Genomic DNA, 25,303 nt, shown 5'->3' with positions numbered 1-25,303 from the left:
GTAAATTGTGAGAATAAAAATTCGCTGGACTGTGAAGTCCTAGCAGTCGAGAACTGTGCCTGCATATTTCTGAACTCAGCTATCACTAAATCTGATGCACAGTAGGCGTTCAGTATAACAAAGCTGAAGAATGAACGAAATGAGAAAAGGCTGCTAAAATAAAAATCCTCTAGTCAAGGCAAAAAGAGACACTGACATTTTTTTTTTCTCTAGGAATATTAACCAGAATCTCCTGATGGGTGCAAAATGGATAACCTATTTTAAAAGTATCTAAAGAACTTATTACAGCCAATAGATTTAATGTGCTTTTAGAGTAGCAAAAGTGCTTTTAAGGTATTACACAGATAATTTTATTTTCAGAAAATCATTAAACAGTATTTGAAGTAAGAACTTTCCTTCTAAAAAATGTGATTTGAAAGACTTTCCATTAACTTGGTTCTTCAATTATCTAGCTGACATAATATTGGCATATAAAAGAAAAGTTGTTTTCTGAAGTGAAGCTGGTCTGGTGAGCTCACACTTACTGATAGGGTCGCTATTACACGCTTTTAGGAATAAAAATAGTCTCTCGTCCCATCATCCCCGTTGCCCCTGTGATCTCTCCAGACAAGGATTCTACCTCTACATACTCAACTGGAAAAGAAGGGACTAAGCACAGAGCACTGCATTGCTTCAGTAAAGGATCTCAACGCACAGGGCCGCACAGCAGTGCAGTACAGAGCGGGGTTTAGTACCCCTTCTGGGGCTAGGACCACAGAACTCTCATAAAGCGAATGAACGCGGATGATACGGAGGCTATTAAAAAAAGGGAGGTGGGAAGCTAAATGAAGACAAGAACAGAAATCCTTCAGGACTAAGTCAGTCATTACAAAATCCCCTTCCCCTGGAAGACGCCAGGGAGTACAACATTCAAAGTCTGTCTCGCCACTATTCTGCAGCAGTGAATTTAAGACGTCTTCCTCTTAACTTGGAGTTCCCAAGCACTCTGGTCAGATTCGTTCCCTATTGCTCTTTCATCCTCCCTTTTGGTTGACATCCAATTTTTGTTGCTGTGGTAAATTAATCTCTTCATTGTCCCCACTTCTATTTCTCCCCACTCTATATCTTTTCTGTTATTGTATAATCACGATTATAAACGGCTGAGAGGAAGACACACCAGCCACACATCCCAACTATGGCTCTGTGATCTCACTTTCATTTCCCTAATGGCTTCTTTGTAATTAGATTTGCAAAAACAGCAAAAGGTCTCATTTTGAATGGCAACAGCTGTTGACATCAACATTATATTGAATAATTTACTGGTTTAATTTTAGCTTCAGAACAATAAAATCCTCTTGTGGATGATTATTTTAGCAGGCAAAGTTTCCTCTTTCTGTTGCTGACTCTTCTGCTCCAGCGGTACCAGTTGTTTCTATATAACACACTCTTAACCCAAGTATACCAAACCCTCACAAGGGGAGCAGTTTATTCCTTCTAGTTTCCTTGAAGCAAAGTGTTTAAGTGACTCTTTCAGCATCCTAAGTCTGTGTGCTTATGTGTAAACCAGTGAGTTAGCCTTAGCTCTTCCAAGCTGAATTTGAATTTGAGTGGCAGAATATTACTTTACCTTTGGAGGATCTGCCACTTCATAGAGTGACTTAAGCTGATTTCTTGACCTGCAGGAAATTGTAGCAGCATCTGCAAATTGATGTCCTCTTGGAAGAAAATGATGTTGCTCGCTTAACTTCTTCAATATTCCCTAACAGCAAGTCCTTAATGTGGCAGAAAATCTCTTTATGGAATCTCACACTTTCCCGGCAGATTTAAAGGACCCGAGATGATTCTCAACAAGTGTATGTGTTTGTACATATTTGTGCACATGCGTGTGGGCACTCACAATGGAGAAGAGGTTTTATGGAGAGAAAGAAGATAGAGTATGTGAAACTGCTCCCAATTCTAAAATTATTTACCTTGTGAAGGAAAGAAAAAATATCCTTGCTAAAATAGATATGCTGTCTTTTAAAGAAACAGTTGTTGGGATTTGTTAGATGAATGACAATATTCCTTTTATAGTTCAGTGCTTTTCTTCTTTCTGTAATCTCTCTTTGTTATTCAAACGCTATCAATATCAAAGGTAATCTAATTATTATTCATTTTACAATGCATCCTTTCGAAAAATAGAAAAATGTGAACCCATCTTTGAATTGTCCTAAATTGGTGAAAGAAATTCAGGGTTATAGGTTAACCTGTAATAAAATTACTTTCACAGAATGTACTTGTAATTTTATTGAGATATATATATATATATATATCACTAGGTTCCCTTTTTTATTGCCATTGATATTTTTGCTTATATTTTGTGGGAGAAGTAATCCAGGGCAGTATTTATCAAAGAGAGAATAGCCTCACTTCAAGCTGGTTGTAACAACAAAGAAACAGAAATAGAAAACCTCTGTTAAAGCTTTATTAAGGACAAATCTCAAAAGTATGATTACTGTCTTGTCATTTCTGATATCTTCAATCTCCAGTAAAATCTGGAAGAATTTCTACACTCCTTACAAAGCAGACCTGACAACAGCTTCACGAAGGTGTCAATAGAACAGCTATAGGTAAACGTTAAACCGAAATATTTCAGAGGGCATAGATTTGATTCCATAAAGCATTCTTTGAGAAAGGATTTCTCTTAAAATCAACATGTCAATATAAAGATGAATGGAGTTTTGTATAAGAATATTATACATTTGGTAGATTGTGTCAGGGATGAAGATGCACATGTGAACATTTTGACTGAGACTCCCTACAAGATGGAATCCTTGGCCAGCAAGGATGCTTACCCTTGGGTGCAGTTTGGATGGCATGGGTGGCACTCCCGATCCTGATCAGCATACTTGAAGATGAAACTGTTTGCACCCTGCAGGCCATCTGGACATTTTTCCACACAGTTCGGGCCATCCTTAAAATGGGAGCACTTGGTACAGTTGTCAGGTCCCTGAAGTGTGAAAAACAAAACAAAATGGAGAAAGAAAAATGGGTACCATTTGCTCTGGAATGTACTCATGTGGCTTGGTTACTGAGACTTGAGTGGGTGGCCAATCTTCCTCTAGGGGACTGGGAAATGTTTTCAGAAGTACAAATGGGATGTCATTATTGTAGTTTTGCCATCAGCAAAATTGTCCAATGACTTTGACTGAAGGACATCAATATTTTCTTTCTGTCATTTATTCCTGGTGAAATTGCAGTGCAGCAATATTTGGTAACAACCCATTTTCCCTAGGGGTATTTCAAGCATGATCACTGGGAATATGTGAATATTCTTAACAAAGAGTTAATAAAGAGAAGGAAACGTTAGGAATTAGGTAATACTGAATTTCATAGAAAAGTGAGATGTAAACTTTCCTTTGATTGTACAATGACTATTTGAACAACAAACTTAAAAATTTACTATAGTTGAATTATTAGGAATTAGGCAGTTTAGGCAAATAAAAGTTCGTTTCTAGGTTACTGTTCATCTCAAATCGGCATGTGATAATGCTAAAAATCTTATTATGTCTATTTATAAGGATTTTAGTAAATCACAGTACAGTACTGAGAGCCATATAAAGGCACATTCTGATGAGTAAATATCAAAAACTCCATAATAATAGATACATACAAAAGAAAATTGTATAGAGAAACTCATCCAAGAATTAAAGTGATGTAAATATGAACATGACAAATTTAAATAGAGCTGGCTCACTTCATGTATTTATGTTTACAATATACAGTAATTTTCTAATATTTAGAATAACGAGGAATAATAATATGCAAATACATGTTAAATATCATAACAAAAGTAAAATTTTAAAACTCATATTAAAGATCTAAGAATTTTACAAAAAAAACTAATTTGAATTTGGTCCTGGGCATAGTAAGCATGCAAGAAATGATAAGTAGTGTACCCTCAGATCAAAGAAAATTGAGAACATTTTGATAAAAATTGCTATTTTCTTAAAAGATGTCGACATTTTCACACATTCAGTTGTTTTGAATAATATATTACCTACTCAAAATTTACTTTTAGTTCTCCTTTTTTTTTTCTTATTGGATGAGGAAGACTGGCCCTGAGCTAACATCCACACTAAGCCTCCTCCATTTTTTTTATATGCGGGATGCTGCCACAGCATGGCTCCATGAGAAGTGTGCATGTCCATGCCTGGGATCCCAATGTGCGAACCCTGGACCACTAAAGCAGAGTGCACGAACTGAATTAACCACTACACCACTTGGCTGGCTCCTTAGCTCTCCGTTTTGAACATCATATTGTCTCAGGATTCCTATCCTCTTTGACCACTCCTTCCTGGAACTTCTGCCCCTGACCCAGTTCTCCCCCAAATCTGTCTATGTCACATGGTTCAAGAATTACACAACACAGAGCTGGCCTGGTGGCATAGTGGTTAAGTTTGCACACTCCACTTTGGTGGTCCAGGGTCCACCAGTTCAAATCCCAGGCACGGACCTATGCAACCTCTCATCAAGCCATGCTGTGGTGGCTTCCCACATATAAAATAGCTCAGGGACAATCTTCCTCACACACACAAAAAAACAATGACAGCAGTTCACATTGAACACAATTTAGATAAATAAGATACAGTAATTATAGAAGGAGATTATTAGTTTTATCAGGTTTGTAATTATAAATAATGTGAATCTGGGAACCAAGAGTGAGCCAACATTATACAGAGCTATATATTAGGCAGGAAGTGGGGAGTCAGTTCATTCATGGGAATGTATTGCACCCCTCTACAAGTCTTAGTCCAAAAGCAGCCAGACATGGCAAGTTGGTGATATAAGGCATCAGGAAATCAAGACATATTATATTTAAAATTTAAAGATAGAGGTGACCAGCCCAGTGGCGTACTGGTTGAGTTTGCACACTCCACTTTGTCAGCCCAGGGTTCGCAGGTTCAGATCCCAGGCACAGACCTAGGTAGCACTTATCAAGTCACACTGTGGCAGGTGTCCCTCATATAAAACAGAGGAAGATGGGCACAGACATTAGCTCAGGGCCAATCCTCCTCAGCAAAAAAAAGAAAAAAGAAAAAAATTAAAGATAGAGTCTGCTATTGAATAATAGAGGTGTAAAGAAGAAAAAATAATCATAAAGTTCCTGGAAATCCTGAGACTGGTGATGTTCAGTCAAATAACTACCTATTTCACTATTTTGATGTGAAACTTAGAGCTAAAAAAAAAAAACAAGAAAAATTATCCTATAAAACCTAATCCCTATTCAATCTGAAGAGGTTGCTATTGGCAACTTCTCATTTCCACCAAAAAAGAATACATCACATGCTTCCAATTGTAACACCTGCTCATGGGTACTTAGGCACGTAATGCTATCTATTATACCAAATAATTTTGTGTGCAAGGATGTTCAGTGACATGGCTTATTGTACAAGACAAGAGACATACTGATGTCTCCTTACAGGACACAAGCATAAAACTTAACCATGAGTAAATTAGGCAATTATAGTTGGAATTAGGAATTATTTTTCTGTAAAATTCTTTTAATGTAAAACAATATCCAGGTAAAATCGGAAGATGTAAAAAATCATGAAATTAAAATTAAATTCATATTCAATCTCTAAGTATACTTTAGCGAGTAATTACTTTTTTTCTGCTTGTTTTTAAGCATCTCTTAACATTTTGATTGTGTTATCATGATACAAAGCCTGACGTCTTAAGCTGACATAACTAAAAAATGTGCCAACAAATCTCAAAAATGAGAAATGTATTAATTCTCCTTCTCATGTCCATAATAAAGAGATTTAAAGAAATTTATGTGTGCCCAGTGCTTATTCCTCTATCATTATATTCTCAAAGCTTTCCAGAACCTAGGTGCAGTGAGTGAAATGATAAACGCAAACGGTAGAAAACAGAGGTAAAGGCAAAATTTGTATCTCTGATTTTAAGCTACCCTTGGACTCAGTAATCTAGACAGAAAACTAAAGAATAGGATAAATCTGACAGAAATATTACAATTTTTCTCAGTGACAATGATATTTTTCTCTGGTAGCTGCTGTAAGAGACAAAGCCACTATTCACTAGGGTCCAATTCTCCTCCACTTCCAGCCACATAGGAGATCGAACTTCCTCTCCCACCAGAGCTGAGCTACGTCTTGCAATGATTGGACAAGGAAGTTAAGTAGAAGCAATGCATGAGACTGTCAGTGCCAGTGCTAGACTCTCTAGCCTTCTCTTTCCCTGCTGCCACGACACAGGGACCCCGTGGAGATGTGGAGGCGCCAGAAAACCGCAGCATCTTGGAATGCTGGACCATCACAGGCAGGAGGGCTGCCTCGGAACGTTTGCCAGAATTGCAGTTCACTTTACATGAAAAAGATTTAAACACTTTTCTGTAAGCTACTGCAATATGGGGTTATTTGTTATGGAAGCACAAAATTTATAAGCCTGACTTTAACAGCTACTTTAACTTTTATAAAAACATGTTTTAAAAATAATTTCCCTTCTCCTATCTTTTCTCTTCTCATGCTTTCTCTGTCTTATATTTTGATCTCCTACAACTTTGTCTGATTTCTCTTACTTTCCTTTCTCTCACATTCCCTCTTAATAGGTCTGTCCAGGGTTAGTAAAAGTGAGGCAAAAAGGATAAAATTGTACAAAAAAACAAAACAAAGAAGAGCAAGTGCACAAAAGAGAAGGATATAAAAAGAGAAGCTTGCTTTATTTCATATCTATTCCTCTCAAGGTTATCCTGGATTTCTGTCACAATTAAATAGGATAATACCATCTCATTTTACATATCGATAGCACATTCCCAGAAAGCATTTTGTCCTTATTACATTACAGGCATTGCTGCCTGGAAAAGAAAAAAAGAAAAAAAACACGAACTGAAAAGAATGTGAAATTTGGAGTCAGAACTTCTACAGTTGAGTCTTAGCTCCACATCTTACTGACATGCTGACTCCTTGTGGAGCAACTTTCTAATCACTATAATGGGCTCAATTCCTTGATATTTTAAACAGAGAGAGTGATTATATGCTTCACATATAACAGTGTTTGGTAAATATAAATATTTATCAACTATTATCATTAGTAAAACATTGAAAGGTCAGGAAAATGATATTTCAACAGAATAAATCATAAGACCAAGTACGGGAATTCCAGTTAGCTTTGTGACTTGTTCCTTTCTCTCATCACAGTGTTAGGCTCATAAAGAAGTTTCCAGAACCTCTTGGATATCCTAAGTGATATATGCCAGTTACGTGGCAGACAACAACATCTTTGTCTCTAGTTGTGATAATCAACATGTGGACCCAGAAACAGGCTAAAACCTAACATAAATTGTAAAGGCTGAAAACAACTAACCCGTAGGAAGAGCAAAGTTTGGGCTATTGATGGATCTCAGTTCTGCCAGGTTTTCAGACACCATAACCTAGAAGACACCGTACCGTGTTCTTACTTGCTTAGCATTTCAAGGCTTACTGATCAAGCAATCAAGTGCCCAAGTAGGTTTTCTTGATTCCATCCTCTATCTTCCACAGCTGCCTGATTCATCTTGACCGAACTTTCTCTATTTTTGACTTACTGCCATCTCTAACCTCTAGACATATTAATTCACAATTTTTAGCCCTGAGTAGTGATTTTAAATATATTGCGCAACAATACTGTCATTATAGAATTACAATGTGTTTATTGAAAACCTATTTTTTACTCTTCTCTAGTTATTGACTAATTTGGAAAATTACCAGAACATTAACTTTTAAGAGTTTTTCCTGTATATTTTCATAAACCATCTCAATTCTTTTGAGGAATAAATAAATTGTAAAAAATACAAATTAAAAGAAATTACTTAACTTGTTCTTTACTATCATAATTTTGTACCATAGAGGCAGCACAAGGAACAGAAAAAGCACAGGGCTGGTCTTACAATCAGCCTTGCACAGAGATCACCAAATTCTTGATTATTGTAAGTGTACATTTTCAAAGTCTCAGTCTGTCTGAAAGAGGATTTTTTTTTTCATTCTTTGACTTGTGGTACCTAAATATGTTAGTTTTTAAAGAAGTTATATAAATAGCTCAACTTGTTTTAAAAACTCTGTGGAATTTTGGAATTCCACATTGTATTTATGGAGTGTTACATCCCTGTGTTTCAGGACATTCTTTACAGATCCACACTTCTCATGCTGTGGATTAATTGTGTTTTCCATGACTATCCTTAGTGGAGAAAGAAAATAGCTACCTATGCCCTTTGTATACTTACTTGGAGATATTTCATATTAACTTGTCTTTTAGACTTTGGTTCTTCAGGCCAAAATCACACCACTTCTTTTTCTCAGAGGTCTGATTTTCCAAGCTTAATCATCCTTGTGGTGTCCTCTGAACTGTCCAGGTTTTCCACATCCTTCTTTAGATGAAGTTCCAGAACGGCTCATTGGGGCCTAATGGAAGTTTGGAGGGCTCAGTGATATTTTTTTCTTAGCTAATTAAGTGCTGATAAGCACTCTGGTAGAAAAATTAGTACTACTTAAATCCATTTAAATTTTTTTGGAGCAATGCTGAGCTCTTGGCTACACTGAAATGTTAGTCCCCCAAATTATCTACTGAGAGATGACTCAAGACACAAGTAAACTGGAAATTTGTCTAAAGAAGGATGAATATGACACTTTGGAATGACAAACTCACACTGGCCTCATTATCAAGAAAAAGCCTGAAGGATGGGAACCAAAGGGAGGCCTGAAAAACAATTATCATTTTCTCTGTAAGGCTAACTTCAAACTATGCGAAAGTCAAATTCTCCCATAGCCCCTCCTTCAATTCTCATAGCTCAGTTCTTCTCTTTATCATAGTATTGATCACACATGTTAGGTTTTAGGCACACTTGCCTTCCTCCTTTTGTCAACCGTCCTTCACAATGCCATACTAGTTAAATGATTAAACACATATGTGAACATGTTATAGTTTACCTTAACCACAACACGAACTTTTACATTTGCAAATCTTTGTATGTTTCCTCTTTGCAGATTTTTCTTCAAAAAATAGCTCAAACATCACTTCTACATGGACTTCTGTGATGCCCCAATTTCCATCCCAAAGACAGATTTAATTTCTCCCTCACTTGTGTTCCTATAACAATTTATACATATTTATATTTTATCAATTATTTTGCTTCAATTTATTACTCATGTATCTCCCTTTTCTTTTCAACACTGGACAACCTTTGTGCAAAATTCAGTAACTCCTTTTTAAATACATTATCTAGGACATAAATATTTGAGAAATTGAAGTTTTAAATACTTTTCTCTACTACTAAACTGTAAGCCTCTTGAGGGCAGAATATCAAACATAATTCCTCACGGCATGCTATAAATACCTATTGAATGGATGCATAAACAACAAAACAACAATATAGCAAAATAAGCCAACACAACCACAGATGTCTTTAGGCTTACCGGTCCATGGCATGTGAGGATGCCATCTTCCATCTTCTCACACTGGGGGTCACACTCCACACAGATGGAGCCATTCTCAAACTCCCGAAATTCACTGTGAAAACATCAGCTGTATGAGGCAATGTAAGCAAACAAGCTGTCAACTTAACAAATGAAGTAACATCTGCTAAAAGTCCTATTGGCAGAGTAAATTCTCGAGTTTGTTTCTCTATGTGCTGGGAGCTTCAGAATCATTTCCCTGTACATTAAGGAATAAGTTCTCCATTAGGAGAAAAGATAAACTGCAGCCAGATGGCTCTCCTTGCCCTCCACTGGGTTCAATGATAGACTCATTCAGGAAACCTCTCTCTTGTGCGAGATAGTCTAACAGTCTCAAAAAAAAAAAGTATAACTCTTCTGATGACACAGCAGAACCATTTTTACCTTTTAAAGTATGGTTGTACCTGTTTGTCTCTATATAAAATTATATTCTTGGCTGAAGCTTTACTTTTTTAACTCTGAAAGAATTATTGTAGTTTTCTTGCTGCTAAGTTACATGAACGCTCCCCATCCTTGTCCTTCAAATCCCAAGACTCTTCAATTTATTTTTGGTGAAACTTCAAAAACTGCTTTGATTTCTTTTCTTCTTTTAAAATATCTGCCTTGGAGAATTAGAGGAAATATCTTTTTATGGAAGATTTTATTTTTGTAGATTATTGATCTAATATCACAACATCTTTTCAGTTTAAATTCTTTTTGAGGTAATTCTATGTGCTATAAAATAAAAAATAGTTTAAGGGTAACATTATAAAACTTTTTAATTAAAATCTCCCCGGATGATGGTCATCCCTTCCTACAATCTTACATGTTGTGGCTATTTGAATATGAAATGTTATCAATATATAAGTTTTCCAATCGGTATCTACTCTAAAATTTTAATTTCAATAACTGGGTATCAGTTATGTACAATATATTTAAACCACAAGAGGATGAGGCACTGGGTAAAGGCAATTAAGAATGTCAGTTATGAGTCATTAACAAAATTGACTAAATATTTATATCTCCTTTGTTATTTTGTGCCTTTGTATCATGAGCTACCATTCCAAACTAATAGTATTGCAAATATGGCAATTATGGATTAATTAGGTGATAAATTCAGATTTATTTTTCCTTAGAGTGAAGTATTTACTTTTTGGCATAGTGAACTATCCATTCTGGTTACTGTAAAACCTTAATAAATGAAAGAAGTCTGAATGGTAGGCTATATTTTCTCTTGGTTGGTTAAGACTACATCCACTCCAAGGCAAAATAATTAAGTTTGGTTTTTCAAAATGAATAGCATAAATCGATGGTTTAGTTATGTATGGATACATATAGCTACTTACAGGGATTTTTCATTTTTAACTGGGATGTTGGTTTTCTATGGATTAAACTTTCTATGAATTTTCTTGATTTTAAAATCTCAATTATGTAAAACTACATTTTCTTTTTCATGTTTCACCAACATGAGTGATATAAAGCACTCAACAGAAGAACTCTTCAGAATATAAAGGTCAAAATGATCTGGTATTAGCGAGGGGGTGGGGAGCAGTAGCTAAATTGTAAAGAGAATCAAAAGCATTATCTGTATAATGAAATTATATGACAGTTACAGCAAAGCCTGCAATCATCAGCAAATCACTGGTGCTCGAAACGCTCTTTGGTTGACTAAAGGTTTATGGTGCTAAATGAAGGTTATAATTTTTGTGCTGCTAAAACATAGGTCATGCTATTCCCTCTCTTCTCCACAACCCCCTTCCTCACACACAGAGTTGAGGAGTAAAATGAATATGTGATAGAAAATCATGGAGCCAACCTAGTTGCCTTTTCTTCCATACACTTCCATTTGTACGGTTTCTGCCGCTCTTCCTTTCTGGTGTCGAAACAGATCCTCCTTCCAGTTTCCATACTTCTGCTCTTTATTGTCACTGTCTCCATCATTGCTCTTTTCCTTCCCTGTCCCCTAATGATTCTACTATGACTTTCCCAGAGATCTTCATTCACTTGAATCTGATCTAACAAATCAAGTCTATTGAGTATGAGTTTTGCATATGGAGCATTTTGCTGCTGTACATTTCTCATGGCTTTCCTGCATGTGCTACCGTAGCCGATCCTGTGATCAAGAGCAAATGCTTAGGGTCAAATCCTTCCAAAATTTAAATCTCAGCACCGACACTAATATTTCTAGGCCTCAAAGCCCTAAAATTCTCTAAGCTTCAGTTTCCTAAATATCCTCTGTAAAATGGAAAAAGAGTATTTCTTTGAGAGGTGGTGATTGTTAAATGTAAAAAATGTCTGCAAAGAGTTTAGACTGGCATTCTTTTTGATGTTTCTGTGTTGCTCTTAACGTTTCAGAAGAGTTTAACCATGTTAAAAAATTAAGATCCCATTGAAATTAGCTTTCTGTTTCAATTTTATTGCTTGTGCATTGTAGCTGAGTTGCTGAAATATAGTGACTTATAAGACCTAAATTTGAGTACTAATAGCCAGGAATTGACTGATTTCCTTTTTCCCCTTCGAAAAATCATCTTTTCAGGATTTCGTGTCTTATGATAGTCATGCTTTTGTATATATAAATAGACTCTTTGATTTTGGTAAATGTCATATTTGTATTTAGTTTGGGAGTTTTTGAGGTGACTGTTCTATTTAACCATTTAATCAGCTCAGATTAATAGACACAAAAAGAAAATAATGATAATCTTAGTGGTAGGAGCTCTAACAAGACTTTATTATGCATTTTCTTATTTGATAATCACAACTAACCTATGGAGTTGGCAGCATTATTATTCCCATCTTCCGTATAAGAAAACCAAGTTTAGAATGATTGGGTTGTTCGTCCAAGGTTGGATGTTTCAACTAGGAAGTTGAAGCTAGGATTTGAATTCATTCCTTCTCAAAGGCTGACTAAATGAACAGGCAATGTTCGAAAAATTAGCCAATATGCCAAGACTGGAGGTGGAGAATTTGTTGTTGGGCAGGCAAGATCGGACTACCAAAGATACTTCCATCCATTATCTTTCAAATCCACCCTGCGTGTATGACTTCCTAGGACCCAATCACTATCACAAAATACATTTAAAACTTTACATTTTTTTAATACATTTGATTTAATGACATGGAAGACGCTAAACTTTCAAAAATAGTTTGGTAATGAGTGTTGCTTATTTAGTAAATGGGTATTTTTCCTCCACTTAGCTTTCATTGTTTTGCAGAATTGAGACAGAGGATGTTGTACACACCCACATATTTATCAATTTCATATTTCTGACAAGTTTAAAACTGAAATATTAAAGAAAAACAATGGCATCTGGAAAGAAAACAGGATGAAAATCAGATGCCTTGAGGCCTAGTCTTGGCTTTGCTCCTCTGGAGTGTTATGACTTTGGCCAACACAATTCTACCAACTCTCACTGTTTATAAGATGCTGCTGTTCGATAACATGGTTTCTAGAATCCATTTCTTCTTTAGAACTGTACGTATATATTCAATAAACTTTTCATGGGACATTCACTTAATGGAATTAAAGTTTATTAGTTTCATTTTAATGGTATCAATCACAGAGAAAGAAGCATATTTTGATCTGAGACAGGCAGCATATAATTTGATATTCATTACCAAATTTATGAGCTGATTGTACCTTACAAAATTACAAGCTGAAATTTTCCTGAAAAACTATTAAATTCTTATTTAAAATTGTTTTTATATTTAAATGTCTAATTTTAATCTTTTTCCATAAATTTCATGGAGGGTATTGGGTTTGGTCATTGTTTAAAAAAGAGATATATCAATGCTATTATTATCCAGAGGTTTTTATCCTTTTGATCTAAAATGCGAAAGTACAATGTTATCTGGGATCATGAAAACAGTTGTTAAAATGGGACAATTCTTGAGGCAAAAGAAGAAATGAAATAAAGAACTTCAAAACTACAATTTTACAAAACTGTTGGAAATCCTTTCAGTGAGAAATACAAGAAAATTTGACTCAGGGACAGTACTAAAAAATGCATTATCACACTAATGAAGGACAACTGTGATGCGTGGAATGGTATGTTATGATAAAGTGATTTTATGAGTATGCGAAATGCCATGCAACAAGGTATATACTAAGTTTTATTGTTGGCAATGTGATTATTATAGTATCAGAAGGAATTTTAAATACTTGATTTAAAATGTTGCTTGGGTTCTCTTTGGAAGGTGGTAGAACATTTTCAAAAAAGGTCTTCAACTGGAAACTACAAAGGTAATTTTTCTGTAGAGCTGAGCAGTTGTCAGAAATACAGAAATGTGTCATTTCTAATACACAATCAAACACTCAAACAACCTGAATGGAAAAGATTAAAAATTCATTCAGGAATTGCATGAAAATTAACAGAAAGTATGAGGGAAAAAGGACTATTGGGAAACATCAGAGGAAAGATTACTCATAACAATCTCCTTCATAAGGAAAACAGTAATATATTTTTCAATTTTGCTTAAGTATAAAATGCTATAATTTATTAAGAATTGTCTATTTTGGTACACTTTTTAAAAAATGTGCATACTAATCAATATCTATTTAGACTTGTGATTTCAAATGAAATTATTCTCCCTTAAAATAACTCTCTATGTTGTTTCCTCTACGCAACAAGAGCTCTTCTTAAAATTCTTGGCCAGCACACACATTCTGAAATTTTACCATTTTCTTATCGTTTTTAACTCTGAACCAGTCAATACTTCAAAGCTCATGAGGTAAAGGTGACATGTAAGATGGCCTACCCATCAAAGAGGTTACAGGACTCTATGCAGGTCCTCCCCCTGCTGAAGCGACGGCAGGACAGGCACTGGTCTGGCCCGGGTCCCCAGCAGCCATTGCTTGAGCACAGATGGTTACATACCATTCCTTCAGCAGCTGAAAAAAACACCAAAATCAAGGAGAAACAGAACAGAAGCCTGTGTCAAAATGTATCATTTTAACATGAATCTTCCTGAATAAAGCTATTTCTGAAGGAGTTTGAAAGAGATCCATGGCAGAGGAGTTTGGCTGCCTACTCAATTACCGTGAGCCACCCTACTCCCCTCTTCTTCCATATTGTAGAGCCCCATCACTGTGTTTCCATAGCAACTTTGCATTTTACATAAGACTGAACAAACATGAATTGTCCACATCAAAACTCTAAGGAGGAGGGGTGATAGAAATTAATCTTCCAAGCCAGCCCTTTGCTTTACCAATACACCAAAATTTTGGCTTCAATTCCACATGAGAGCTTCATGAAGAAATAGATCAAATGATACTTCTCATAAAACAAAAAATCATTAAAAGAAGAGGAGAAAGAAAAAGAAGAATATATAAAATGTAAGAAGGGGAGAAAGAAATAGAAATGAATTACAAGATTGTTTTATAGGCCTCTACTACAGTCCGACTAGACTTACCTTGATACTTAGTCAAATTGGTACATATAAGGAAAAAGTTTTGAAAGAATATAAATAAATTTGAGGGGTTATTTTTGCGGAAGTGTAGAGATTAAAGTAGTGACAATGCTCTTGAATCTTATCTTTCTATTTTATGTTGACTTTTTATTTTATTTATGTGCCAAAGAATTTTGGGGCCATGTTTTAAAATTGCTGCTTAAGTGTTCACCATTTCTGTTCCCCTTTATACCAAATAAGACTTATGCAGTATATTATTATTTTTACTGAATAACATAATTTTATTGAAGATGTTGAATAAGAAGGGCCTATAAAGACTTCAAATGTTATTTTGGTTACCTAAAAAGTGATTTGAGGCATATAAAACACAATTGTATGTGGTTTTCATGAAATATGAATTTCTAAGAATTTCATCTTCTTGGAAATCAAAATCCTCTTTCTTCCCATTATTTGCCAACTTTACTTATTATGGGATATAAAAGGTCATGGCAAGAGCATGTGTGAGGTGGGTTGGGATGGCGTTGCATACGTTGTTGTCAGATAAGCAGGGTCCTTTCTGTGAAAGGAGCTTCCTCTACCAGATGCTTGAGAGCAAATGGCCTGCATCTGCAATGGTGACTGGCATTAAAACAGTGCCACTAAATCTCCCAATTTATGTCTTCTTTCTCCTATAGCATGAACTTTAAGGACGCCCTGTGTTAAATTGTCTAAAATTTTTTCTCAAGGCATACTTAGACCTATCAACAGATCTTTGGCTTCAGACTGCTCAATTAAATAATCTCTTCCAATGTAGTTTAAGAGAAACTGTGTGTGTGTGTGTGTTTATCAGTTTCACTGAGATATACATGACATATAATATGCTGTTCATACATAAGGTGTGCATTGTGATGTTTTGACATACACATACAATCATGAACATCCTGCACAATCAAGATAATGAATGCATCTATTACCTCCAAAAGATTCCCCCTGACCTTATATAGTCCTTTCTTCCTGCCACACCCCCCTCAGATAACCATTGGTCTTCTTTCTGTTACTGAATAAACATTAGTTTGTATCTCCTAGAATTTTATATAAATAGAAACACACTGTATGTAGTCTCTTTTTATATAGTTTCTTCACTCCATATAATTATTTTGAAATTCACCCATGTTGCTGTGTGTATGAATATTCATTCATTTTTATTATTGGGTATATTCCATTGTGTGGGTTTACCACATTTTTTAAATCATTCAACTATTCCTAGACACTTATTTTTTCCCATTTGTGGCTATTAAAAATTAAGCTACTGAGAACATCTGTGTGCAAGTCTGTATGGACATACACTTTCATTTCTCCTGGGTAAATACCTAAAGTGGATAATATGGTAGGTATAGGGCTAACTTTTTAAGAAACTCAAATTGTTTTTCAAAGTAGTTATACCATTTTCCCATTCCCACCATCAGTTAACTCAACTTTGGAATTGAAGTTCCCCCACATGTTTGCCAATGCTTGATATGGTCAGTCTGTTTAACTTTAGTTTTCCTAATTTTTATGTAGCAGTATCTCACTGTGGTTTTGATTTGCATTTCCCAAATGACTAAAGACATCGAGCATCTTTTAGTGTGCTTATCTGCTGTCCATATATCTTGTCACCAAATCTTCTGCCATTTTATATTGGATTGATTGTTTTCTTACTATTTACTATCGAGAATTCTTTATATATTCTGCAAATATTTTCTCCCAGTCTTAGCCTTGTATTTTCATTCTTTTAAGTTGTCTTTTTGAAAAGTAGATGTTTTTAATTTTGGTGTAGTCTAATTTATCAATTTGTTCTTTTATGAATTGTCATTTTGGCATCCTATCTAAGAAATCTTTGTCAAATCCAGGGTAACAAGGGTTTTCTCTTAGAAGTTTTCTAGTTTTTGATTTTACAGTATATGATTCACTTTGAGAAACATAATAAATAGGAGATTATGTATATACACACATACATATATAATTCATATATACAGGCGATTTGTTATAAAGAATTGGCTCATTGGATCACACAATTATTGTGGAGGCTCCATCTGCAAACTGGAGGCCCAGGAAAGCCCACAGTGTAATTTGTGCCCGAGTTCAAAGTTCTGAGAACCAGGAACACAGATGGCGTAAGTCCCCGTGCAAGGGCAGGAGAAGACCACTGCCCCAGCCTAGCAGTCAGGCAGATAGAGAGAATTCTCCTTTCTGCCTTTGTGTTCTGTTCAGGCCTTGAACAAATTGGATGATGCCCTTCCACTTTGCTTTGCTCAGTCTACCAATTCAAATGTTAATCTCATCCAGAAACACCCTCACAGACACCCAGAAATAACATCTAACCAAATGTCTGGGCACCCTATAATCCGGTCAAGTTGACACGTAAAATTCACCATCAGAGGTACTATGTAAAGATCTATTTATCTTCTGCATATACAGTAGATATGCAATATTTCCAGCACCATTTGTTGAAAACACTGTCTTCTCTCCACTAAACTACCTTACCATATTTGTTAAAAATCAGTTCTCCATATATTTGTGGGTCTATTTCTCGTTCTCTAGTCTTCCATTGATCCATTTATCTCTATTAGTATATTTTTTCACTTTTAATCTATTTGTGTTTTTATATTTGAAGTCTATGGCTTGTAGGCAGCAAATAGTTAGGTCTTGATTTTTTTTTTATTTTAATTTTTTTTTGGCTGAGGAAGATTAGCCCTGAGCTAACATCTGTTGTGAACCTTCCTCTTTTTTTGCTTGAGGAAGACAAGCCCTGAGCTAACATCTGTGCCAATCTCCCTCCACTTTATATGTGAGTTGCCATCACAGCATGGCTATTGAGTAGTGTAGGTCCGCACCCAGGATCCGAACATGCAAACTCGGACCGCAGAAGTGGAGTGCACTGAACTTCACCACTAGGCCACAGACCAGCCCCAAGTCTTGCTTTTTTTGTCCAGTCTGACTATCTCTGTCTTGAATTAGTTTTTTAAATAATTTGCATTTAATGTGACAACTGATATAGTTAGTTGAAATCATTTATGTTGCTAGTTGTCCAATCTGTTCTCTTCTCATTTTTCCTCTTTTCCTGCCACATTTTGAAAAACCAATTTTTTTATGATTTTATTTTATCTCTTTTTATTTATTGGATTATGAGCCACATAACTTTTTTATTTATTTTAGTGAAATCATTTGTGTTTTTAGTATATTTATTTTTGATTAAACTTTTTACTTTTAGATAAAAGTAGATTCATGTATAGTTATAAAGAGATCCCATGTTCCCTTTAACCCAGTTTCTCCTAATGGTAAGATGTTGCAAAACCATAGCACAATAACACGGCCAGGAAATTGGCATTGAGACAGTCAAGAATCAGAAGATTCCTACCAATGCAGGAATCCCTAACATCACGCTTTTCTATTCACACCACTTCTCTTCCAGCGTCATCTGCACCTTACCCACTCACCTGCTCCTTTCGCAACCACTAATCTGTTCTCCTTTTCTACAATTTGGTCATTTTTAAAATTGTTATATAAATCAAACCATATAGTATGTAACGTTTGAGGATTAGCATTTTTCCATTCAGAATATCTCTCTGGAGATCCATCTAGGTTGTTGTGTACATTCCTAGTTTTTTTCTTCTTATTGGTAGCAGTATTTCCTGGTATAGATTAACACAGTTTGTTTAACCATTCACCCATGGAAGGATATTTGGGTTGTTCACAGTTTGGGGCTATTACAAACAAGCCTGCTATAAACAATTGTGTACAGGTTTTTGCAGGAATATAAATTTTCATTTATGTGAAATAAATGCTCAGAGGTATAATCGCTGGGTCATATGATAAGGGTACTTTGTGGCTACTTTTAAAGAAAGTGCCAAACTGTTTTCTAGAGTGATTGTGCCATTTCATGTGCCCACCAAAGTGTATGAATTATCCCATTTCTCTGCATCTTCTCCAGCATTTGGTTTTATCATGATTTTAATTTTAGTCATTCTGCTAGTTACATAGTGATATTTCATTGTAGATTTAATTTTGATTTCCATAAAATGCTTGACAATTTTGAACATCTTTTAATGTGCTTATTTGCCATCTGTATATTCTCTTCAGTGAAATGTCTTTTATGTCTTTGCCCATTTCAATTAGATTTTTTTTACTGTTGAATGTTGAGAGTTCTTTATATATTCTATCTGCCTGTCTATTTATCTATCTTTCTGATTTGAAAATGGTTTTTCCAAATCTGTAGCTTGTACTTTCATTCTCCTAACAAGATCTTTTGCAGAGCAAATGTTTTTAACTTTAAAATCCAATTTATCATTTTTTCCTTTTATGGATTGTGCTTTTGGTGCCAACTCTAAGTTCTCTTTGCCTAGCCCTAATTCCCAAATAATTTCTCCTAAAAAATATTTTTCTGCATCCATTGATATGATCCTGGGATTTTTCTTCTTTGGCCTGTTAATATGGTGTATTACATTGTTTGGTTTTCAACTATCGAACCAGCCTTGTATCCCTGGAATAAACCCAATTTGGTTATGCTGTGTAACCAATTTTATATATTGCAGAACGTTATTTGCTATTACTTTGTTAAGGATTTTTGCTTCTCTATTCTTGAGAGAGATGTTGGTCTGTAATTTTCATCTTTTTTTTGATACGCTTTGATCATATATGTATCCTAATCTTCAAACTCATCATGCATAGGTGTGATCATTTTACAGATGAGCAGAGGCTCAGAGAGACCAATCTGCCCGAAGCCACAAGTGCCAGAGTAAGTGTTTAAACCCAGTCCTGCCTGGTCCCTTCACCACCCAGTGGGGATGAAAGTCCCGGCTCCATGATCTACCTTCTCTGTCAGCCCTCGGTAGGAGGGTTGGGGCACCTCTTTGCAGCCTGTTGAGGGTGAAAGTCTACACTCCCCACTCCTTTGCTGGCACAGGTGAAGTTGGGGGCCACAGTCTTTTCCGTGCTGTTTGGGCTGGAGTAGAGGAGTTATTCTTTAAAAGATTTCTGTCTTGCTAGTCTGCCCTTTTCCAGGTTGTTTGGTTAGAGAGAACAGGCTTTTGGGGGCTTTTTCGGTCTGCACCTGTTGGTGTTTCTGAGTTGCCAGTTTCTTCACCTCCAAATCTGGGATATATGAGGCAAAAAGAAAACCTGGGAAACTCACATCTGTGTCCTTTCTTAGATTCCAAGATCTCAAATCTGTCTTCTTTCTTTTCTCCACCTTTCAAAATTCTTATGTTTCCTGTATATATAATGTCCAGGGACTTTAGCTGTACTTAGCAGAAGGAATAGAGAAAAATCTATCTACTCCATCTTCCCAGAAGCAGAAATCCTAGGATACGTCTTTAATTTACTGCGGTGTATTTTCAGGTTATACTCTACCACTTCATGTGCATTCTAAGAACCTTAAAATAGGATACTTCCATTTCTGCTTTCCTAACCATTGACCTATTGTCATACATTTTACTTTTCCATATGTTATTCACCCCACACTCATTGTTATATTTTAGTTCAAACATTAGACTGCCCTTTGAAGAGAATTAATTAATAAGAAAATCCTATATATTTATCCTTGTTGTTACCATTTCTTGTGCTCGTTATTCCATATATAAATCCATATGTCTATCTGCTATTGTTTCCTCCTGCCTGGAGGATTTTGTTTACTACTCATAGTGAAGTTTTCTCTCTGTGATGCTCTCTACTCTCTGGCGCTATGTCTGTAGACTCTCGCTGCCTTAGTCTCCCTGGACTCAGCTCTGCCTCTGGAGTTCAAGGAGTCTTTGGGACTCGGCCTGAGTCCCTTCTGGCTGTGCCATGGTTTAAAACTCCTCTCCAGGTACTTGGCCAGGGCAATCCCAAGGCCCCCTCATTTGTTTCCTCATTCTCAGGAATCACTCTCCTTCATTACCTGATATCTACTCTCTTGCAAACTGTCACTGGATATTTTGTCTTTCTTTCGGTTGTTTCATGAAGGAGGGTACATCTGATCCCTGTTATTCCATCTTGGCCAGAATGGACATCCTATATCTACTTTTAAAAATCCAAAGCGGGATTACTTGCTGTTTCTTATTTATAGGCAAAAATTTTCATATAAGATTTCTCCAAAATGCCACCAAACAACATCTAAGCACTCCACAAAACTTTATTGAAAATTGTAGTTCCTTCTATTCTGTTTTTTTTTTTTTTTTTTTATTTTGTAGGGGAAGAGTCTCCCTAAGCTAAAACCTATTACCAATCTTCTGCCTTTTCTCTTCCTTTCCCCCTACAAAACCCCAGTATATAGTTGTGTATAGTTGTAAATTCTTCTGGTTCTTTTATGTGAGCTGCCACCACAGCATGGCTACTGAAAGACAAGTCACTGGTGTGGTTCGATGCCCAGGAACTGGACCCAGACCTCCAAAAGGGAGCACGCCGAACTTTAACCACTAGGCCGTCAGGACTGTCTCACTTCTATTCTGTTTCAACTTATTTACTTTATAATTATCATTCTAAATAACAGATAAATGTAAATTTTAAAGATAATCTGAAAGAACAGAGATGGGATAGAGTGTTTTCCAATATAGATAGGATTTTCTCTCTTCTCAAATATATTATTAAGTATTTTAGGTAACTCAAAGTTTGTGGACTTGGCTTAATTGTGATTCTCTGCATGTCTTAAAGATTTATTAACTTGAAATACCATATATTGTAACTATTCGTCTCTTCTTATCATGTGTAGATTCTTCTTTTCAAAAGTTGAATGATTGTATGTTTTACTTAGGAAAGGCTGACAGTTTATCTGTTATATTGATTTTGAATTAATAGTGAGAGTTCTTCCCTTCTGATTCTTTCATAATGCAGAGAAAGAGAGTTCTGTCACGTACAAAAGAAATGTCAGTAGAAATGGAATCTTAACAAAGTTCTCATACCCTTGACTCTCTAGATGTATAAGTGACTTCTCACTAATTTATAAAGATGTAAGAGGAAAAATAGTTCAATCAAGCTGATAGAATATAAATGTGTAAGATCAAATTCTATATAATACGTGAAGAGTTAGACAGTAGCATAAGATCAATATTAATGTATGTAAAGTTATAATAATTATGTTTATAAACATTCAGCCACTTTAAGGTTATTTATAGAGTATTTAATATCCTGAAACATATATGTAGATATTTATATACAATTCTTACATATACTTGCTTGTAGGATAAACACGATCATCAGAGGAAATCCTGAAGTAGGAAAGAATACCCCCAAAATTATAGTATAAAAGCAACTTGTAAAGACAAGCAGAGTATATTGAAAATCATATTGCACTGTGTGATGAATCTCTGTTTCTTTGTATTCATCACCTTCATATCCTTGTAGAAAATACAATCAATTCTTCAAATTCTTTGTTTACCAACTTCTGTCTGAGGCCCTCAAATACATTTTCAGTTTCATCCTTTAGGATGTTGACAAAGCCATCAGTACCCCCTTGTTATTGCCCATTTCATGATATTTCATCAACTTTTTGATCTATTTATTTCACCAACTCCCATTAATTTTCTCAGGTTTGAAAGCCTCTCACTGCTGTCCCTTCTCCCTCCCTCTCCCAGGGGTGATGGAACTCCACCATAGGTGGCAGGGGAAACCTGACTGCTTGCATTTTCTGTTATATGCTTTGACACTAGTCAGAGAGAAGGGTTTGAGCCTCACTCAAGCTCCTATGTTCTTTTCTGCTGACTGCCTCCCTTAGTCTGTATTCAGATCCTCAATTTCAGAGCAGTTTTGGATCGGGGAAACAATATCTGTTGAAGGAAAGCAATAATAAACAGAAAAATAATAATTACTTTTGTCTCATTCTTTCTAAACTTCTAGGCAATGGTATTGAAGCCCGGCTGATCATTTTCTCCAGAGTGAAACCAAGGGAAGTGTCTCCACATAGCTTAGAACAAAAGGCCAAGGAAGCTACTTCTTTGAAATTTTTAAGAGAAAAGACGTTTCCAATCAGCACCAAGATTTCAACAGCTCTCTGACCTCCCAAAGTGATAGTCACAGGGAAAGGCGGAGAAGACTGTTCAATGGTTTACAGTTCAAAAGGCCATCATAAAACTCTAAAGAAACCTTAGCAATGCAGTCATTAGGCAACTTTTACCTTCCTCTCTGTTTTCTTTGGAAGCTGTAAAATAGATTTTTCTTTATCTCATCTGAATTGTACCTATCTGTTAAAAATTTGGAGAGATAATAATGTGCTTAGTATTTTGACCTTTACAGAGAATATTGAACCTGCTTTCATTAAAATAGAGGCAGGCTGAAATAATGGATCTTGCCACTGTGCTGCATGTGTGAAAGTAAATGGATTAGCTCAAAATATTGAAATGGAGTACTGTTTACAGGCACAAAGGCAGAAAAACTATATTTTCTTTCATTGTACAAGACCATCTATGCTGTTTGTATTATTTACCATGTGTATAGGCATGGGTTTTACTTGGAATGTATTTGCACAGATACCATTAATCTTTTTTTAAAAGGTTGAAAATATGATTTAGTTGTAATAGTTCAGTTTTTGCCATCAGACCAACATAGGTTCAACTCTTTACTCTATGATGAGCCATGTAGCTTTGGGCAATCATTTACATGTTACTTATGCGTAAAGTGAATAACAATATCTCCCTTGCAGGGTTGCAATGAAGATCAGACATCATATTAGTAGAGTATTTAATGCACTTATCTAACTAAGTCCTCAGTGAATGCACTTACAAGAAATACAGGCATATTCGTGTGTTTACTATGAAAAATGCTTGTTGAGAAACTACCTACTTTATGCTGGACACTGCTAAGAAATGGGGATATGATAAAATCATGAAATAAAATACAGAGTTCTCTTACCTAGAGCTTACAGTCTATTGGGGAGACAAGCATTAGATAAATAATCATATATATGAATATATCGGGTGCTGCAAGAATATAGCAGTTGTCCTAACCTAAAGGGTAGGTGGCATTAGGTCAGCCCACAGAAGAGGGACAAGAAACTGACATGAGAAGGGTAAATAGGAATTACTAATGCAAAGAGAGCTGTGAGACATTGGGAATTCAACCCTAGCCAAGAGAGACTGAGCAGGGACTTAGATTAGTGCTTTCAGAGAAGAGCCTGGACATGGGCAGGGAGTGGAAAGTGGAGAATGAGGAGCTAGTGAGGTAGTCAAAGGCCAGATTGTGTAGGACATAGTGGTCATTCACAGGATTTTCTGCTTTGTCCAAAGAGCTGTGGGAAGCTGTTGAAAGATTTTAAGCAGGACAGTAATGATTTTATTTTTAAAATATCACTCCAATTGCCTGGGTGAGATTACCTGGAAAACATGTGTGAACAGTTGATGGCAAAGAGAGAAAAACTCTGACAGAGTGAACTTTCTAGAGATAGGCACATGACCCAAGCAGTGCCAATCAGAGTTCTCTCCACAGTACAAATGCGGGGAGAGAGAAAGTAGAGCTCTCTTACTCGTACTCATAAACTCTGAGGATGTTCCTAGCCTAATGCTGACAGGACCAACCATGAGGAAAGAGAGCTGGCCTAAAAGGAAAGCAGATCGAGCAATGTAGAGGTATTGAATCCTGATTATGTTGTTTAACCCCTGGATCCATCTGTGCCTGAAGAAATATCCCTTGGACTTCTCATTTTGTGAGCTGATATGCTCTCTTGCTTTTTTATGTACATATTGTTTTATGCCATTTAATTATGTTTATTTTCTTTGTTATATGAAAAGACTGAAAGCATGTACAATTATGGCCAACATTAATTTTTTAAGCTTTATTGAGATAAATTGCTTATACTATTCTGTCAGTTTAAAGTGTACAGTGTGATTTGATACATGAATATATTGCAAAATATTTACCATTATAAGTTTAGTTAATCTGTCTCTTACCTCACATAATTACCATTTTGTTGTTGCTGTTATGGTGAGAACATTAAACCTCTACTCTCATAGCAACTTTCAAATACACAGACAGTAATGTTAACCATAGCCATTATGCTGTATCTTAGATCTGTGGAACTTATTCATCCTATAACTGAAAGTTTGTACCCTTTGAACTACATCACCCCATTTCCCCCACCCCTCAGCCCCTGGCAAACACTGTTCTACTCTGCTTCTATCAGTTAGATGTTTTCAGAGTCCACACATAAGTGAAATCATAGTCTTTGTCTTTCTCAGTCTTACTTAATTCACTTAGCACAATGCCCTGAAGGTCCACCAATGTTGTCACAAATGACAGCATTTCCTTCTTTTTTATGGCTGAATAATACTCAATTTTATGTATATGCCACATCTTCTTTATCCATTTGTCTGTTGACAGACACTGAGGTTGTTTCCATATCATGGCTATTATGTATAATGCTGCAATGATCACGGGAATGCAAATACCTTTTTGAGATTTTGCTTTGATTTCCTTTGGATATGCCCCTAGAAATGGGATTGCTAGATCACACGGTATTTCTATTTTTA

At 35.8% G+C, this 25,303-nt stretch overlaps 1 protein-coding gene across 8 annotated transcripts in view; it reads right to left on the bottom strand.

Annotated features, from left to right (window-relative positions):
• Window positions 1-25,303, bottom strand: part of ERBB4 (erb-b2 receptor tyrosine kinase 4) — a 1,100,930-nt gene that overhangs the window by 266,866 nt on the left and 808,761 nt on the right. For all 8 annotated transcript variants that reach the window (XM_070489795.1, XM_070489798.1, XM_014851360.3 and 5 more), the window contains 3 exons: window positions 14,202-14,334; window positions 9,429-9,522; window positions 2,814-2,968 (listed from right to left, as the gene is read on the bottom strand). In XM_070489795.1, the coding sequence (XP_070345896.1) occupies window positions 2,814-2,968; window positions 9,429-9,522; window positions 14,202-14,334 (382 nt within the window). The remainder of the gene's footprint in view (window positions 1-2,813; window positions 2,969-9,428; window positions 9,523-14,201; window positions 14,335-25,303) is intronic.

This window comes from Equus asinus, chromosome 19 (genome assembly GCF_041296235.1).
Source record: "Equus asinus isolate D_3611 breed Donkey chromosome 19, EquAss-T2T_v2, whole genome shotgun sequence".
Taxonomy (NCBI): domain Eukaryota; kingdom Metazoa; phylum Chordata; class Mammalia; order Perissodactyla; family Equidae; genus Equus; species Equus asinus.
The sequence above is the reverse complement of the archived record's forward strand: the minus strand, read 5'-3'. Positions and strand labels throughout refer to the sequence as shown.